General features: G+C 39.1%; 4 protein-coding genes across 6 annotated transcripts; all 4 read right to left on the reverse strand.

Annotated features, from left to right (window-relative positions):
* LOC127438513 (protein-lysine 6-oxidase-like) lies at window positions 1–2,979 on the reverse strand. Of its 2 annotated transcripts, XM_051694154.1 has the most exons (6): window positions 1,173–1,277; window positions 960–1,036; window positions 725–881; window positions 548–643; window positions 188–303; window positions 1–100 (listed from the first exon to the last, which is right to left on the reverse strand). In XM_051694154.1, exons 1-6 carry the CDS (start codon window positions 1,200–1,202, stop codon window positions 94–96), a joined length of 483 nt encoding a protein of 160 aa, XP_051550114.1. In that variant the 5' UTR covers window positions 1,203–1,277; the 3' UTR covers window positions 1–93. The 2 variants fall into 2 exon arrangements, with proteins under 2 accessions (XP_051550114.1, XP_051550115.1); XM_051694155.1 differs by having other exon boundaries at window positions 3–100; window positions 960–2,979.
* LOC127438509 (uncharacterized) lies at window positions 1,963–2,922 on the reverse strand. The gene has a single exon (XM_051694149.1). It carries the CDS (start codon window positions 2,920–2,922, stop codon window positions 1,963–1,965), a length of 960 nt encoding a protein of 319 aa, XP_051550109.1.
* A 2,292-nt stretch (window positions 2,980–5,271) lies between the features above and the next one.
* On the reverse strand, window positions 5,272–9,383 carry LOC127438510 (nicotinamide riboside kinase 2-like). The gene is made up of 8 exons (XM_051694150.1): window positions 9,234–9,383; window positions 8,430–8,520; window positions 6,840–6,888; window positions 6,486–6,660; window positions 6,062–6,133; window positions 5,860–5,966; window positions 5,685–5,770; window positions 5,272–5,593 (listed from the first exon to the last, which is right to left on the reverse strand). Exons 1-7 carry the CDS (start codon window positions 9,257–9,259, stop codon window positions 5,685–5,687), a joined length of 606 nt encoding a protein of 201 aa, XP_051550110.1. The 5' UTR covers window positions 9,260–9,383; the 3' UTR covers window positions 5,272–5,593.
* A 2,510-nt stretch (window positions 9,384–11,893) lies between these two features.
* LOC127438506 (caytaxin-like) lies at window positions 11,894–18,219 on the reverse strand. Of its 2 annotated transcripts, none has more exons than XM_051694146.1 (11): window positions 18,143–18,219; window positions 14,960–15,018; window positions 14,606–14,842; window positions 14,296–14,472; window positions 14,110–14,212; window positions 13,760–13,891; window positions 13,589–13,675; window positions 13,290–13,388; window positions 13,159–13,194; window positions 12,973–13,038; window positions 11,894–12,898 (listed from the first exon to the last, which is right to left on the reverse strand). In XM_051694146.1, exons 1-11 carry the CDS (start codon window positions 18,217–18,219, stop codon window positions 12,868–12,870), a joined length of 1,104 nt encoding a protein of 367 aa, XP_051550106.1. In that variant the 3' UTR covers window positions 11,894–12,867. The 2 variants fall into 2 exon arrangements, with proteins under 2 accessions (XP_051550106.1, XP_051550105.1); XM_051694145.1 differs by lacking the exon at window positions 18,143–18,219 and adding an exon at window positions 17,570–17,752.

The following is an 18,219-nucleotide window of genomic DNA, read 5'->3' on the forward strand; positions in this document are numbered from 1 at the left end:
GAGCTTAACTTGTATTGAACCCGAAATACTCCTTTAAAGATGGTAATTAAAACTAAATAAGCACCACTGGAGGTTTGGGAGAGGCTAACTGCATCAGGACCTGTAAAATAAACAAGACGACAAATATTGAGCAATTTGTACAGCGTGATAAAAGTGATTTCTCACACTAAGTGCACTCAGGACTCACCTTGTGATTCTGCAGTTGTGTGTTTGGACGTACGACCCTGTGTATCTGATGTCACATCTGACAACGTTGTTGGAGAAATCAGACTCCTGCACTTGGAAACTTGGGTTCACTGTTACCTGTAAATGGATCAAAGGGTCACAAAACTAAAGCACCACACATTTCTACCATTGAATTTCCATGACTTTTCAAGTCATCCGTTATTACTGGATAACTAGTTTTTTTTCTAGACAACAAGTTACTTTGGAACCAATATTTTGGGGTTTTACGACTTTTCTCAGGCCTGGAAATCATCATTTTAAAATTCCCTGATATTTCCACCATGGGAACCCTGATGCTTTTACTACATCTCAATAATCTCACCTTTAAAATATATTGTCCAGGAGAAACATCTGTTACATCAATCCACTGACAGTCAATGTTGGCATGGTAGGTGTCGTAGCAGCCTGGACCCAATCCCTGCTCCAGAAATTAAAGACAATACTTCTAATCCAGCTGCAATGCAGCATAATAAATAGCGTTGTAATTTATTCTCTTGACCTGTGTGTGAGCTGTGCAGGCGTATCTTCTCCTCACACCTGGATCACAGCTGGTGTCCTCCAGACAGAAACTGGCTTTATGACCCTCTGCCACCTTTTTGCCCGTGGAGGCGTCCAGGAGGTCATAATTACTGAAAGCCTCCATACTGTGATAATGTCTTAAAAATGGAAGAATTAGAAATGAGTGGAAGAGAACTTAAATCAAAGAACTTAAACTGTAAATGTTAGAAACCTACTGGTGACAGCTGTGCCATTCCCACTGATGATGTGGTTTCACTGGGAGGAAATCTGCTGTCCCTTGATTTTTGACTCTCTGAGGGAAACGCAAGAGCACTCGGTAGTCAAGATCCCTGACGCTCGGGCTGTATGCCGAACTTGTTGGAAGAAGACACAGTTCTATTTAAAACGGCCAAAAATTGGTTTTCATATTTACTATCATGATCTAGCACCTTGAGAGGCAGTTTTCCTCTGCTGCACATCTTAATGCGTACATCTGCACTCTCTGGATATAGGAGGCAGCTTGGATATAGTATGGATCAGGAATGACATCAGGCAGGCCTGGAAAATATTAACCTAACTCATTGTGATAATGTAAAGGGACAGAATACAAAGCAGCATTTTTCCATGCAATGGCAAACTGTTGCGCTTTATTGTCAATGTAATTAAAATCCAAATGAAAAGACTAAAAGCAAAGTGCACACTTTTGAATTTTGGCAAAACAGAGCACATTGATGTGATCTCTTCTGAAACTCTAGTGGAGATATAGGTGAGGTCTTTTCTGAGGAGAAAATCTTAAAATTAATGGCAACGTTTTAAAAGAACACATTCGTTTTTCTCGTAAAAATAAATAGGTTTCAAAAGTTTCCAAATAATGTTTCATTTACCAGAATAAATGTTAGAACTTAGTCATGCAGTAAAATTTAATATAGCGGTAAATAGACGCCCGCGAAATCGCATTTCATGACCATTTTTCGTATTGAATCGGAAGAAACATTGGCAAAAAGTACTTAACTGTCATTGCTTATCACTTTGTTATAGATTTACAAATCGCAAATATACGGTATCACAAAAACGTTAGTGTGTTGTGTGAAAAGTTGCTAATGTTTGGCCAAATGTGCTAAGAGCGAAAAAGGGCGCCAAAAGTCAATTTGAGTCTCACGAGAGACGAACGTTGACAAAAAACAAAACAATCCAATACACATTTTGTTGGCCATGCTTATATAATGCTTATTTAAGTAATTATATATGGTCATTTGTCTTACCGTTATGGAAATACCTGCTACCGTAACCCGTATCTATTTGAAGATGCCGGTTTACACTTCCATATGTGAGCAAGTTGTAGTCAAGAGAGTTCCTGCTGTTTACATTCAGATTAGTTGGTTCATCACCAATCATACTGTCACCTTCTCTTTCCTCTTCCTGGTAAGTAGGAATTACATTATTCCTGTTATTAGCAGATGCTGAAAGTAAAGATGCACTGGGCACCAAACTTGTTCTCAATGGAAATTCAGAGTTATTAACCTGCATTTCAGTGTTACTCCCGGTCAAAGTGGAAACTTGAGGTTGACGAGGGGTGTTCTCCTCAAAATTCATCGTGGCTGGGGTTTCGGTGGCTGGAATGGGAGATCGTCGCTTTGGCACCAGTGTGCCGGTTTCTAAGTTACGGCTACCTAGTGCGCTTGTGCTCCCTGAATATTCCAAAGGTGCCGATGTAGTTATGCGAGTTGGTGCTGCGCTATAGTGCACGGACTGGGTGTGCAATGCGTCCTGTGCAATTCTCACTGTGCGCAAAGCTGAAAAATGTGGATTATTATTCCTCATAAGTGATGCTTGACCAGATATCAGGTAACGTCTTGCATCCACACCAAGAACACCACTGTTCATGCCACCTGTGTGCTCTGGCGCAGAGTTTGACTGCACTGTATGTGCAATTGCGTGCCTCCTTGGACTTGCGAAATGTCCCACAAAAAACCTGCCAGTGAATCTTGGCATCAAGTGCCTCTTTAAAAAGAACTGCGTATTTCGTCGTCCAGTAGCAGGTATGTGATACTGAGAACCGGTGGTCAGTAAGCTATAAACCTGCCTGTTTGTCTCCCACTGCACCTTGTTTCTCCAGGGTCCATGGCGCTGCGCTGTGCCCAAACATGCCAGGATGCACAGGTGAATGGAGAGGAACAGGACAAATGAATATTTCGTCATTTCAAAATAATGTAATTATCTGCAGTTTGGATCAGTATTATATAGAAAGTGAGGTATGTTGTGCTCCTGAATGCAGTTAAATATATCCTCAGGTACACATGAAGGCGGTACATATGAGGCGTTTCTCTCTCTCTCTCTCTCTCTCTCTTTCTCTCTCTCTCTCGCCAGTCTTTCCTCCTGGAAGTTTCACATGTGTACACCTTCCAGGAGGAAACACAAACACATGTATTGATATGCATTTTGGGGGCACCTAGATGGTAAATGTGTAGGCCTAGTTGACAAATAGTATGGACATATCAATATTTAATATGTTCAACATAAGGTTTTAAATGTATATATGTGGTTAAAAAAATTATTGAGTTCACTTTGGAAAAAAAATGTCAAAAAATGTAGAACAATGAAACGATGACGTACCAAATACTACGAAACATTTATACTTTTCAATTAAACTTTTCACTCAAAATGTTATGCTGATTATATAATTTCAAAACAAAAACACTAAGTGCGAGTAAGATTAGAGAGTTATGGCGGAGGTGAGGTTTTCAGCGGATTACAATGTAAATTTTGATTTGTTTCTCACACATAGTTATTGTATGGCTTCAAAAGACTTGGAGAGCATGAGTGGTCTACTTTTACGGTGCTTTTTTTGTACTTTCAGACTGATCTCGCAGTTAAATCGGAAACAGTAGGTTGGCTTTTCTATAGCTAAAATCGGTCTGTTCTTACCGAAATTGGAAACACTGCCCCCAGTGGCCAAAGTGGTAAGTGTTGTTGGGTGTATGGGCACGTGTGAGCTGAAAAGGAGTTGTTTTTCAGCTATACAGGATGTATTAATACAGTGAAAAGGAATCTGTATTTTATAAACTGTAACCCCAAACCTAAACCTAACCATCAGTGGAGTAAAAATGTAATGTTAGGGGGGAAAACGCAACCGCAAAATCAGGCTCGTCAATATGGTTTCAATATAGGATTCGAACCCGGGTCTCCCACATTGCTGATCAACACGCTTCCGGTTGTGAGTCGGCAAAATGTGTCTGATCCTAGAGAATTGGAACTCTCGTAAACAACATGTCGAACTACCATGTGATCATATTGATACTTTTTAGAAACAGGTTTGGAACAACATAACTGATATCAGAATTTTCTTTTATGGGTGAAATATTCCTTTAAGAGAGATGCATATGATAAAACAGGATATGACCGTTTAGAGGCCAGTTACGCCATTATCACAAGAAAATCTGCCCTAAATATACACCCTGTGTGCAAACCATTCCAATCTACCAATGACGGCACAACTGTTTCTATGTCTTAGATTTCCCTCACCACTTATTTCATGACACAAGTATTTTTAGTTAATGTGTAGTCATTTGTTATATGAGAAACACCATTAAAAAGCACATTCAACACTAAGTTTAAAAATGAGCTCAAAGTTTATACAGGAAAAAGTCTAGACAGTGTTTGTTTTCAAGCAAGTTGAACTGCAGTATAGGCTTTACCACATACAACAATAAATAGTAGAACTGAACTGGAACTTGTGTTGGAGTGGAAAAGCTGATTATTTGATTATAGGTATCACCATATGCATTTAAAGTTTGTATGTTTATTTAAAAAAAAATAATCCAACGGCTTAATGAAAGTGAATTAAATTGAAAAAATAAACCCAAGAACGATGTCAGGTTATTTATCATTAAAACCATGGACATTATAGTCATTGGCCCTGTTGAGTAATACACTTCATAAGACTGAATCCCATATGTAATTAAATATACGCATCTCTTGCATATTTATTGCAGGATATTTAGCTATTATTTCACTTTTAGTGCATGTTTTCAGAGCATTTAATGGGTTTAAACCATTAAAAATAGTTAACCCCAAATTCCCTGTTTTCAGGCCTTCAACAGTAGGTCTTTTGGCACCAAAAATGTGGTTAAATTGTTCCAAAGTTTTCAACTCTTTATATTTATTGATAAAACAAATAATCTCGACCATCTTTTGTCCATCGCTGAAACTTAAAAATATATGTCTGTTGGACAATACAGTGTTGTGAAGAATCCAGAACATAGCAAAGGATATCAAGTAATAATGTTTTTCATAAAAATCAAGATTTTTTTTTTTTTTTAATAAATAGAAGGTTCTTGGGGTGGCTGTAACTCTGGGTGGAGTGCATCTCAGCCAGAAAAGGTTGACAACCAGAATTAAACATAATACAAGAGAAATCGTGCTCGGAAAATGCATCAAGGTCTTTAACTGAATCTACATCATTCAGTAAAAAACCAAATAAATGGCCCATTATGCGTGTAAAAGGCACCATTATTGAGAGCAGTGTGATGAATCAATGAGTGACGAATGTAAATTAGTCAAAGCACATGTTTATTGGTACAAGTAGACACAAACGTTAAAAATTCCTTCGTTTCTGTGGTAAACAGACTGTTTCCAGGATTAAGTCACTAAGGAGTGCTTTGAAAGTCAGAAAAAGGACACCTTAAAACCTGATAAGTCCACAAAATAGTTCTAAAAAATAAAATTAAAAAGTCCTCCAAAAGTACTTAAGTTACAATTTCGTCATACTATTTACAAAACAATTGCAAGTAAAAATAAAATAAAAATAGGCCTCAAGTAAGATTCGTATTTACAATCATGTACATGGATGCTCGAAGGCCGCCTGCTCCTGCTGAAAAACAAAAAACACAAATACTATTATTAAACAAACCATTTTACTATTAAATAAAAGCACATAATTATTCTACCGAATCTTTACTCACCTATAAACGATTCAGGAGCGTGTTGTGGACATCTTCGTAGACCTGATTGTAAATTTCGTCTTTTGTTTTCAACCCGTTCAAGTATTCTGAGGAATCAGATGACACAAAATGAATACCCATTTGAAAATTGCGCATTTTTATTAAACACCAACAGCCAGAATGACCTAGAACATACCAACTGGCAAACCGCAGTTCTCCATCGCAAGTCTGTGTTTCAGGTACATGGGCCACACGTGACCATCGAAGAGCCCCGGCGGGTCGGGAACAGTGTACTGCCTCGTACTTAAAGAACAAGATATAAACCAATGTTTGTTCTGGATACCCATAATTAGCTCCATTTGTGCATGTTTGATTGCACTTTGTAATGTTAAACGCACCTTCTTCTTCTCTTGCACTCCTCATACGGGAGGGTTATGTAATACGATTTGTCAAAGACGTCCACCAAAGGCCTGTATGGGGCGAGACAAGATGTCAACATTAAGATAACAAAGGGGTCACAACCTAAAAGAACTTTAAAGCTAGTTTCGCATAATCATATCATTTGGAACTCTACATGCAATGTTCCTGATTACTGAACATTTACATGACTGTCAAAATCAGCACGTTTAGTCCAATGCGTTGGCCAATAGCCCAGCACGTCTCCTTATCTACAACCATGCAGGGCGTCACATGACCTGCCCAGACAGCGCTGTACATCATGTGCCCTGATGCGCTCAATGCAGCATGTCACCATACATTCCCAGAATCTAATCTTAGCCATTCATGGTGTTTGGGCCCCAAAATCTTGAATGTGCCACTCACTTGTAGTTGTACAGTAGAAATCCTTCTACGATCAGTATGTGCATTTGGCTCTCAGGGTCGTCCATTTCTGTGGCTGGCATCACCTGGATGCCGTGAGAGCGGGCAAACTTGACTGGGTTCTCGACCCAGCCCTTGATGGTGTTAACCATTGCCTCCATATCCAAAGCCGTGATCACTACAAAAGCAGAATGAGAACTTTCAATGAAAGACTGCATTTGACAAAGAAAGTTGAATTGTAATGAAATCACACTGGAGAGAATGAAAATGAGATGGGAGGGGCATTTTAAAGTCTTTGTTACAGGGAGGGCGAGTCGTAGAATGAGTTATTTCTCTCCATCGGTCGTATATTCTTACCATCCCACTGTTTAAAGCCGTCCGCTCCAACCGCTATCTGATCCGGTGACTGAAATAACAGTGACCAATAAAACACTGCAGCAACTCATTGTCTATGTCTGGGGTCATGTATATAAGAGCCAAACTGCTGATCTAAAATCAGTTATCCATTGTAAAGGAGTAAACTGATCTTGGATCAGCAGTCAAGGTTTTTTGCATGATGTATATACAGACCCCCCTTATCAAATACTAAAGCCAAATTAAAGTGCAAGCAAATAAAAATGTATTTTTTTTTTTTTTAAGAATGAGTCATTACTGAATTGTCTTTTTACATTTAAGTTATTGTTTACGAAAGCCATGCAGTAATACAATAAAAATGAGCTACGATATTAAAAGATGCATTAATTATAGTAGATACTAGAGGTAGACCGATATATCGGTTTTACCGATCAATCTGTGCCGATAGTTGCTTTTTGGCACTGTCGGTAATCTGTAAAAACTATGCCGATAGTTGCAAATAGTTTTTTTTTTTATTCCTCCGTGTTTCTTAATCCTTCAGTTTTTTTATTCTCCCCAATTTGGAATGCCCAATTCCCATGCTCTCCAAGTCCTTGTGGTGGCGTAGTGACTCGCCTCAATCCGGGTGACGAATCTCAGTTGCCTCCGCATCTGAGACCGTCAATCCGCGCATCTCATCACGTGGCTTGTTGAGTGCATTACAGCGGAGACATAGCGCGTGTGGAGGCTTCACGCTATTCTCCGCGGCATCCGCGCACAACACACCACGTGCCCCACCGAGAGTGAGAACCACATTATAGCGACCACGAGGAGGTTACCCCATGTGACTCTACCCTCCCTAGCAACCGGGCCAATTTGGTTGCTTGGGAGACCTGGTTAATCTTTCATCATTGACAATATTCATCCATATTTTTATCCTCACTTCAAAGCCTATTTTGTTATTTTTATTAGATAAACAAGTATCTAAATTAAAGCGAGGGCATACAATGAAAAACGCGACTATATGGAAACGTGCCTCGTTAGCGCATTTATCGTGTCTCTAATCATATCTTACGTGTACATACATAACCCATCATCTGGTGAAGATATAGGCTATAAAAAGTTTAATACTTAAGTATAAAGCATTGCAACGGAGCCAAGTCTGCCTCATTTCAAAATAAGAGTCCCTGGTGTTTCGGGCTTGTTTATAGTTAAAAGTCCCGCATTATGCGGCAAATCTTATTTTTTTCTCTCATTATTATTTTGATTTTTATTTATTTTGGGCTATTGTCACCTCTATATTTGTGCCCGTCATAGTAAGGAAAGGCCAAGACCATTTTTAGAAATCATTCTATAAATCAATTTTTAAAGCAATCAGCCGATTTATCGGTTATCCACCACCTTAGTTATCGGTATGGGCAAAATCCACTATCGGTCAACCTCTGGTAGATACTAATGTATCATTCGATTAAAAGAAGAAAAAAAAAAAAGTGTAATGCATTCAAAAATGAATAATGCAAAGAAGGGATCCATGTACTAATGTAAATTATACTGGCTGTTTTAACCGCCAAAACTGAATGACTTAAATACTGAATTAAATTAAATTGAACTCACCTTGAAAAAGTCATCCTGGTGAACCACACAGCAGTTTGGTAAAGCTTTTATTAACCTGTTCGTCAGGGTGGTTTTACCACCATTAGTCACACTAAAAAATTAAATAAATTAAAATTTTGTTATAATTAATCAGACTGTTTAAACAGAAGCATACATATTAATAGCGTAATCTTTTGTTTAATCGTGTATATTTGTGAGTCATTACTAAAATGGCGGGATGGTTTCATCAGCTGTTTTATGACAACAAACTTCCCTGGTTTACATTATTATTCATTGTCCACGTGTCTGATACAATAATCTACTAATATATATATATATATATATATATATATATATATATTAAATGGAGCATATTTCATCGTCGTTTAAGTAACAATTTTCTACTTTTGTATTGAAGCTGATGATGGTGAGGCACAAACACGATTTATAATGACACATCACAATACAAGACAACTCAGCCATTTAACTGAATAACAGAAAATGTTACTTTACACTTCAAACATTCGAAATATACATTTTAAAGATGACTAAAGTATATATAGGCGCCAGTGTCCGTTAAAAGATTCAGAACGTTCGGCGCGCACACAATTTTAAATCTCCCGCTCAAATTTTCAAAAAACGTTCCAAAGCGCGCGATTCTTTAAAAACACATATCCAACATGCCATGAATGAGAATATAACGAATATATTAACCTGTTACCTACTATATTATTACCTTTATTTAAAAAAAATATTAAAACCACACGGCTATACTGTAACTATTACAACTAGTTGTTTTTATTATAGCTTTTAAATGTCACTCACCCCCCTATTCCAATGATGTACTTCATTGTATCCGGTCGATGTTATAATTTAGACTCACAAAAAAAGTCTAAAATATGTCAAAGAAAACGTTTCGCAAAAAGATTAAACTTCCAGTTTCTTAATCTCTGCAGTCACCAAAGCGTTATGAGACCAAATGTGCACGTGGGTATATAAGCAAACCTAAACGTCACGAAAAGGGCGTGGTAAATATGTCAGGCAACCAATCGCATTACACATAAGGAGAATTTGCTGTATCTATTGATCACAGAAATATAAAAGTATTCACGATGTTCCCGGAAAATAAAAAATAAAACATTAGTACAAGTTAAATACTGAAGCTGTAAAAAGTATTAATAGCTTTCCTTTTAATTAGATTATGATCTTATCTTTACGCTAAAGGGCTGTAGTGCCTATTACTAGTTTGTTTATACTGTAAATATATATTATGTAAAATAATATATTCAAAGTAATACAAATATTATAAATATTACAAACATTAAATATATGAATCAAGTTTCCTGTTGCATACAACAGGAAATAAAAAGCACTAATGCAACTGTGTAAATGACAATGACATTCCTTTAATACCAGCAAAAAAGGGCAGTGTGACATTTAAAAGGCTTTAGTGAGTTATTTCAAAATGCAGCCGGTTTTATATGGATATCCTGAATGGACCTACACATTTTTAGGTGAAGGGTCCCAAGCAGTGGTGGTTCTAGAGGGGGGCCCATCCATGTGCACTGCATCCCCTCCCCCCAGAAGCCCCATTCACCCCCCATGTTCGGATGGACAGAATTTCGGTGCCAACACAACACAAGACTGATCACGGTACACTGCCCGACCCCCACTGTGGAAAAATCCTGGCACCACCACTGGTCCCATGAACAGCTTACTGGGCAGCACGTTCGTCATGCATGGGACAAAATCACATGCATTGCTGGATGTAGAGGTATCTTCTGTTATTACATAACAGACCTGTACTTGTACCACGTGGGAAGGATGTTGTCCACTTTTAAATTTAAAGTGTGAGTGTATAATTATTGTCTTTCAAGCATGTTAAGTGTCTTTCAATGACAATTTAAAGTTAAATATTCATTTACACTTGAATTTTATTGACTATACTAAATCCAGGTGTGTGTAATTCTTTACATTAAGTCAAGGCTTAGGTAAAATGGGTAAAATTTATGACAGTAGAATTGTTTCCCATTTCCAAATTAATGGTCCATGACAGTGAGGGTCATTCTTTATTTGGATCAAAGAGAGGGTGACTGGTCACTCCGTCATAAAGATTGTTGATGTAACAGATGGATAGAAATAGTCTCTGTTAGGTCATGGGATGAGGCAGTTATGTGATCAGTATAAATCAAAAATACCTCTGAATGCAAGACCTTTCAACAATTCTTTTACAACTCGACACAGCAACATTGGCTCAACAAATTTGGCTTTTCGTCCATAAAAGTGTCTGGGCAGAAACAAACGTAAATTGTAGAGAAACCAAATTTGGCAGGATGTTCCCACTCCCAAATCCACACCAGACACCACTACTCAGAAGACTCTGCAAGACCCTTGAAGGTGTCCTGTGATATCTGGCACCAAGACAATAGCAGTAGATCCTTTAATTCCTGTAAGTTGCGAGGTGGAGCCTCCATGGATCGGACTTGTTGGTACAGCACATCCAACAGATGCTCAGTCGGATTGAGATCCGGGGAATTTGGAGGCCAGGGCAACACCTTGAACTATTCATCATGTTCCTCAAACCATTCCCGAACAATGTGTGCAGTGTGGCAGGGCGCATTATCCTGCTGAAAGAGACCACTGCCATCAAGGAATACCATTGTCATGAAGGGGTGTACCTGGTCTGTAACTTTGTTTAGGTAGGTGGCATGTGTCAAGTTGATGTCCACATGAATTGCCGGACCCAGTTTTTCCCAGCAGAACATTGCCCAGAGCATCACTCTCCCTCCGTCGGCTTGTTGTCTTCCCACAGTGCATCCTGATGCCATCACTTCTCCAGGTAAACTGCAAAAACGTACACGGCCATCCACGTGATGTAAGTGCCCATTGTAGGCATTTTCAACTGTGGACAGGGGTCATCATGGGCACTCTGACCAGTCTGCGGCTACGCAGCCCCATGCGCAGCAGGGTGTGATGCACTGTGTGTTGTGACACATTCCTCCCGTAACCATCATTAAAATTTTCTGTGACTTGTGCCACAGTAGACCTTCTATTGGTTCGGACTAGACGGGATAGCCTTTGTTGCCCTTACGCATCGATGAGCCTTGGGCGTCCAACACCTTGTCGCCAGTTTGTGGTTTGTCCCTCCTTGGACCACTGTCGGTACATACTCACCACTGTTGACCTGGAGCACCCCACAAGCCTTGCCGTTTCAGAGATGCTCTGACCCAGTCGTCTGGTCATAACAATTTGGCCCTTGTCAAAGTCGCTCAGGTCTTTACACCTGCCTATTTCTCCTGCATTCAACATGTTGACTACGAGAACTGATTGTTTGCTTACCATCTAAAATACCCAGACCTTGACATGTGGCCTTATTAGGAGATGATCAACATTCTTTCATTCACCTGTGAGTGGTCATCATTTTTTGGCTCATCAGTGTAAAGGTCATACGAGATTCTGTGACATACCGAATCAAAATACGTGCAAATATCATAGTCATACATAGACCAGAATGTTTAATTTTGAAACATTTTCATAGCAAACATAGGCAACATAATATTTCTGCTGAATAGAGTGATGGCAAACAAAGATAGCTGGGACTTATCATTTACAAAAGCTCAGAAGCAGATCATTAAACAAGATGAAAATAGATTGAAACATTCAATAAACATCCAAAAGATGATTCCAGGCAAACATAACCAGCAAAACTGAAAGAAGTTACATTCGATTTGGGCGCATACAACAGAAAAGTACAAGATGGTTGTTGCGATGCTCTGCAATCAACATGCACCACCAGTCAAATCCTGAGCAACTACACGCATCAATTAAAGGCAGGTCAGATGACATTCTTAAATGTACACTCAGTAATTTTTTGTGTTGTATGTTGCACTGGCTGAAATTTGGCAGTCGTTTTGGTCTGGATTTACTGATGCTATTCTGGAAATGCGTGATTCACAGTTAGTCATGATTCCGTTTTTCAGAGAGTGTAAATGTCTGATAATAGAGGGTTATTGTGATAAAATTAGTTCTATCTACCTATCTATCTGGTCATGTGACCTCAACATGTAAAATTAATTATTAGGGTACTGATAAAAATGTACTATTTATTAGGTAAAAATTACAGAGTGCACCTTCAAAGATGACACCAATTATGACAATAAAGCAGGAAACAGCCTATTTAAAAGTCAACAACTGCAAAGGGGGCTACAGTACAGTGCATGATGATATGTCTTCTATGGACTACAGCATAATTTCTCTGTGCGCAGTGCCATCTGTTGGTGATTTGCAAACAGCTTCCCTTCAGATACCACTCTCAGTTAAGGCTTCCTCTTTGTTGCTGATCTGAGACCAATTTTGTATCCTCTTTTGTAAAGATAAAGGACCAGATGTGGGAATATGAGCACTGGTCTTGGATCAGCATTGAAGAGCAACACCAACAAGAACATCCCAGCTCGTCCACTCAGTGTCCAGCATCTTCAACAGCTGTTGTCCTGTAGACAGATGTGTTTAGTTGTAATTGTAGAGGTAAAACGAAAGCATTATGAGGATAATTATGTCTTCTTACCTCTCTAGATTGGTTGAATTGTGTTGCTTTTCAGGGTGCTGTTGCTCTTTCTTTTCTTGCTCCATTCTAATGAAAGAAGAGCATTCTGGTTTGACTTACAACAATCAAATCTATGAAAAACAAATCACGGTTTTCGTAAAAATTGACTAAGGGTGCTGAGATAGATAGTGATATACAGTAGATTACCTCTCGTTTCTTGCTTTAATTCTTTCCTCTTCAAACCTGCAAAGAAAAAATAATCATGTCAGTTCTTGTAAGTTAAAATCAGATTTTGGATTGGTTAGAAGTTACGTGTACGTAAGAGTCTTGTTCCTTACTGTAAGACACACTCTGGGATCTGAATATGTTCCATCGGGACGATCTTCTCCAGCTCTTCCAGACTGTGCACATAACGGATCTTATTCATGAATTTCACGCTGTAAAGGGACACAAGGACAAATTATCAGTGATTTCTGATTACTGCTGATCTATCTACAATCCAACCAATCAACTATCCATCCATCCATCCATCCATCCATCCATCCAACTGTATCTATCTTAGTTTGTTTTGTTAGTCATAGCAAACTTCCAAAGTTCTATGTTACATGTCCAGGGCACAAATATATTGACGATTTACCTGATGAAGGGTTTGGAAATGGCAACGACTGTCCGGATAAACCAGGATGGGTGAGTGATGATCAGAGATTTCAGGTTTTTCCTGAGTCTGAACATAAAAATTGAGAGAGATTTATCTCAATGTTTTTTAAATATCTCTACAAAACCCATTTGCATAAATGTGATTTCATACCTTCTGTCAATCATCTGATAGCACTTCTTCAACCAGCTAATGCCTGGCATTTTACTGCGTGGCGTTCCTCCGTTTATGTAGATTATGAGGTAATCCTCCGCCACCAGCATCTCCAAACTGCTCACCACATACCTGAGTGACAGGTGTGAGGGACAGCACGAGTGCACAAAGAGACACCAGATAACGAAATACAAAGTACAAGAAGATTATAGAATCTTGGGGCACTTTTCCATCATTGGGCTTAAAGGTTTCATTCCGGATTTTATTAAATATATCACTATCAAAATCAATATGAAGTGTGTCCAAACTTTTTACTGGTACTGTATTGACTGATTATGAGGTTTCCTTACAGGAAGAGGTTTTCCATGAGATAATGGTAATCTGGACAGCTGCTGTCAGGAAGGTAACACGCCGAGAACACAATGATAGCGTTCAGACCCTCACCGTAGTAACCTAAAAAGAGAAGAAGAGACTTCAGGACTCAGTGGAGATGCACATGAGCTGCATTAATGACTTATTTTGAATGTGTGAGGTACCTCCATGTGAAATGACGTGCAGGTAGGGTCGTATGACCTGCATGTCGATACGATGTTCCTGTTCGCCGATGATCACGGTCCTCCACAAACGGCCGTTGACACCCGTCCCGTCCACACCATCTCCATCAGTATCACTCTCAGCAGGGGGTGCTTTAGCCGAGGCGACGGGTGTATCATCTGAAAGACATGGAGCTATTTGAGTGAAACATTCTATATTTGTTTCCTTCATTATTTCTTTCTATCAGTGGCCAAAAGGATATCTAGTAAATAATCGTCTTCCCAACGTCATGAAGCACAGCGTAAGTCTTACCCTCCCACTCCAGGTCGTTGCCGTTGGTGATAAACTCCAGTGAGTCTGTCTCATCTGGAGTCTCGATATCATCCACATTAATATCCAGATCATCTGGCGTATCCAGGAAGTCATCGGAGAGCAAAGAACCTTCGCTCTGGTCCAGGGACAAGTTCATGTCTGGGGCCACGAGGGTACGTCGCTTCCGATGAGCTCCGCCCCCTCCAGCTCCACTGATGAGGAGAGAGTTTGGGGGAGCTGAGCCAATAAGATAGAGGAGCCGAACGGAAATTGAATGAATTATTCATTTAAGATACGCAAACACACAAAGAAACATGTTCTGAAGAGTTTTTCGTACATAACAAAGTCACTCACATGTTCTCCCATCACTCAGGGCACAGGAAGACTCCATGTCACCCTCCGCAGGAAGTGGCCTAATAAAGAAACATTTCAATTATCTTAAAATGCTACCAAATTATGTGATTCTGTTAAAGGGATAGATCACCCAAAAATGAATCGTCTGCCATACAAAATAATTTCAAACTGTAATCTAATTACTTTGCAAGTCAAAAAGTACTGTAACACATTACATATTTCTAAAGAATATTGTTTGTGTAGGCATTCTTTTTTATTTTTATTTTTATTTTATTTATTTTTTTTATCCCCTTTTTATCCCAACTTTTCCCACTACTTAGTAGTTCCTTGTGGTGGCATGGTTACTCACCTCAATCCGGGTGGCAGAGGACAAGTCTCAGTTGCCTCCGCTTCTGAGACCATCAGTCTGCCTATCTTATCATGTGGCTCATTGTGCATGACACCGCAGAGACTCAGAGCATGTGGAGACTCATGCTACTCTCCGCGATCCACGCACAACTTACCACGCGCCCCATTGAGAGTGAGAACCACTAATCGCGACCACGAGGAGGTTACCCCATGTGACTCTACCCTCCCTAGCAACTGGGCCAATTTGGTTGCTTAGGAGACCTGGCTGGAGTCACTCAGCACACCCTGCATTCGAACTCGCGACTCCAGGGGTGGTAGTCAGCGTCAATACTCGCTGAGCTACCCAGGCCCCTGTGTAGGCATTATTTGGTATTCGTTGAGCGAAAAAACAAACTTTTCTGTGAAAAGTGTTTTAGAAAGTAATTTCAAAGTAAAGCAATTAGTAATGTGATTACTATTTTGCCAACGTAATCCATAAAGTAACTTGCTTACTATTTTATCAAAGTAATTAGTAATCTGTAATGGATTACGTTTTGAGCAACCCAGTGCTGCTCACGACAACAAAGTAATAATTTGTACGAAATGGCAAAATCATAAGATATCATACAACTTGGCTCGTACAAAATGGAACGACTTTTATTCCCATAGAGACCAACCAATCAACAAACAGAATTTCAAATCAATACAATTAGATTACTTGGGTTATAAATATTTCTAAAGAATATTATTTGTGTAGGCATTATTTGGAATTCGTTGAACAGAAAAACAAACTTTTCTATGAAAAGTGTTTTAGAAAGTAACTACAAAGTAAAGTAATTTATAATGTGATTACTTTTTCGCCAAAGTAATCAGTAAAGCAGTTTTTAGCTAAGTAATTAGTAATCTGTAATGGATTACGTTTTGAGCAACCTCAAGACAACACGTAATAATTTGCACAAAATGGCGAAATCGTAAGATATCGTATGACCCGGCATGTACAAAAAGGAACAACTTTTATTCTCATAAAGACCAACCAATCAACAAACACAATTTCAAATCGATACAATACAGGCATCCAATTTGAGCTAGCCTCCTATCCAACACTTTTTTTTAAGAAAGGAAACATCTGCGAACAAATTTGGTTATTCATGGCGGGGTCTAAAAGGGGGTTGGGGGGGATGGGGCATTTGCCCCACTATATTTTCCTTGTGCTTCCCCCAGTCGTACAGCGAAACGAACAAGGGGGACTTGTCCGTTCAGACGAAGAGAGAACCTATTGCCCACCCTATAGGTCAAAATGCCCCCCCAAAGAAAATATCCAAGTACCTGCCCTGTACTCATCGCATATTATTTAAGCAATACAAATGACTGATGTATGTCAATAACCTGTGATATGCTTCCAAACCCCAATGTTTTCCTGTTAAAATCATGGTCAGGTTTGGGGATTGGGTAAGGGGTAAAGGGTGAGAATCGGCAAAACATCGCTTGTTGGTTCATTTATTTTTCTCTGTGGAAGTAAAACTCCTACGATTCCGCCATCTCGTACTATTATAATGACTTTAGACTGGGTTGGTCATCATTTACTCACTCTGACTTAGTTCCAAACCCATTTGACTTTCTTTCTTCTGTAGAACATACGTAAAAGGTCATTTTAGGCAGAATGTTATTCTGATTAGTCACCATTCATTTGCATTGTATGTAAAAATGCTGCAATAAAAGTGAATGGTGACTGAAGTCATATGGGTTTAGAATGAAATGGGGGTGCGAAAACGATGACAGAAGGTGAACTATTCCTTTAAGACTGGAACAGATTGTGATATGCTAATTAGCACCCAGAGACCCAGATAAATAGAGGGGGTTTGTTGCACTGTTGGGGGTTGCAGCTGCTGCTTTTGTGTTAAAAATTATGCTATTTAACTTGCATAGGTTGACGTTTCAACCTGAAAATCACATTTTAAATGAGAACAGCAAAATTTGAAAAACTTTTGATAGACACAGTAATCAATGTGACCACATAAACAGAGTATAACATAGAAGAAATTTACTGAAATCCTCAAATACTAACAAATAAATGCATGAGTCATAGACTGTGGTGTTCTAAATTTGGCATCATGTTATTTATAACACAACAGCATGCATGTAATGCTTTATCAAATGTCTATTTTTTTACAGTGAGTTTCAGTACATCAATAATGCACCATCCAAATATGTTTCAGTCAATGCAGATCTTAAAAATAGACTACAAACCAAACACAAATACGCACATTCAAAGCTCTCCCTTACCTTCTGCGTAAGACGAACAAGCTTTTCTCTGAGTTTCTTATGCTGTGATGTTTTACTCCATGCACTCATTAAATCTGATTGTCTTAAAGGTATTTAAAAAGCATCACTTCTGGGAATGCATTCGTCTCTCTAAATCTGACCTGCCTCCATTTTCCTGGTGATGCTGCTTGTGTTGTTGGCAGCTCGCTGCGTCACATGACGTGGCTCTTTTCCATGTGAGGAGAGAGCTGCACCTGCTCCAGTCTCCATTCAGCTTCTCACTCACGACTGGATGAAGGAATGATGCTCTTTTCCCACCCTATACAATTTTGCAATTCTTTCAATTTAGTATATAAAAAAGAGAGGATTGGAACATTTTGTGACAAATGTTGTATATACATTGGTGCTGTTGTTTCATCAAATGCATCCTTCCTAAAAAGGCCTGTTTTGTATTTTAAGACATAATGTAACCAAATATTCAAGATTGGAGAGGACGAAACGTTTAAACTGGGGTTGTGGCCCTGAATTGAGAAGATCTGATGGAAAGAGTACATAAATGTTTGTTGTTATCTCATATACAGTATGGATAGATACCTGGGAAAGTCATCGTCCAGCCATTCGTCTCTCGCCTCTATGATCTCCATCAACGTGCCAAAGTCAACACTGCCCAT

The sequence above is a fragment of the Myxocyprinus asiaticus genome, chromosome 49 (genome assembly GCF_019703515.2).
Source record: "Myxocyprinus asiaticus isolate MX2 ecotype Aquarium Trade chromosome 49, UBuf_Myxa_2, whole genome shotgun sequence".
In the NCBI taxonomy this organism is placed as follows: domain Eukaryota; kingdom Metazoa; phylum Chordata; class Actinopteri; order Cypriniformes; family Catostomidae; genus Myxocyprinus; species Myxocyprinus asiaticus.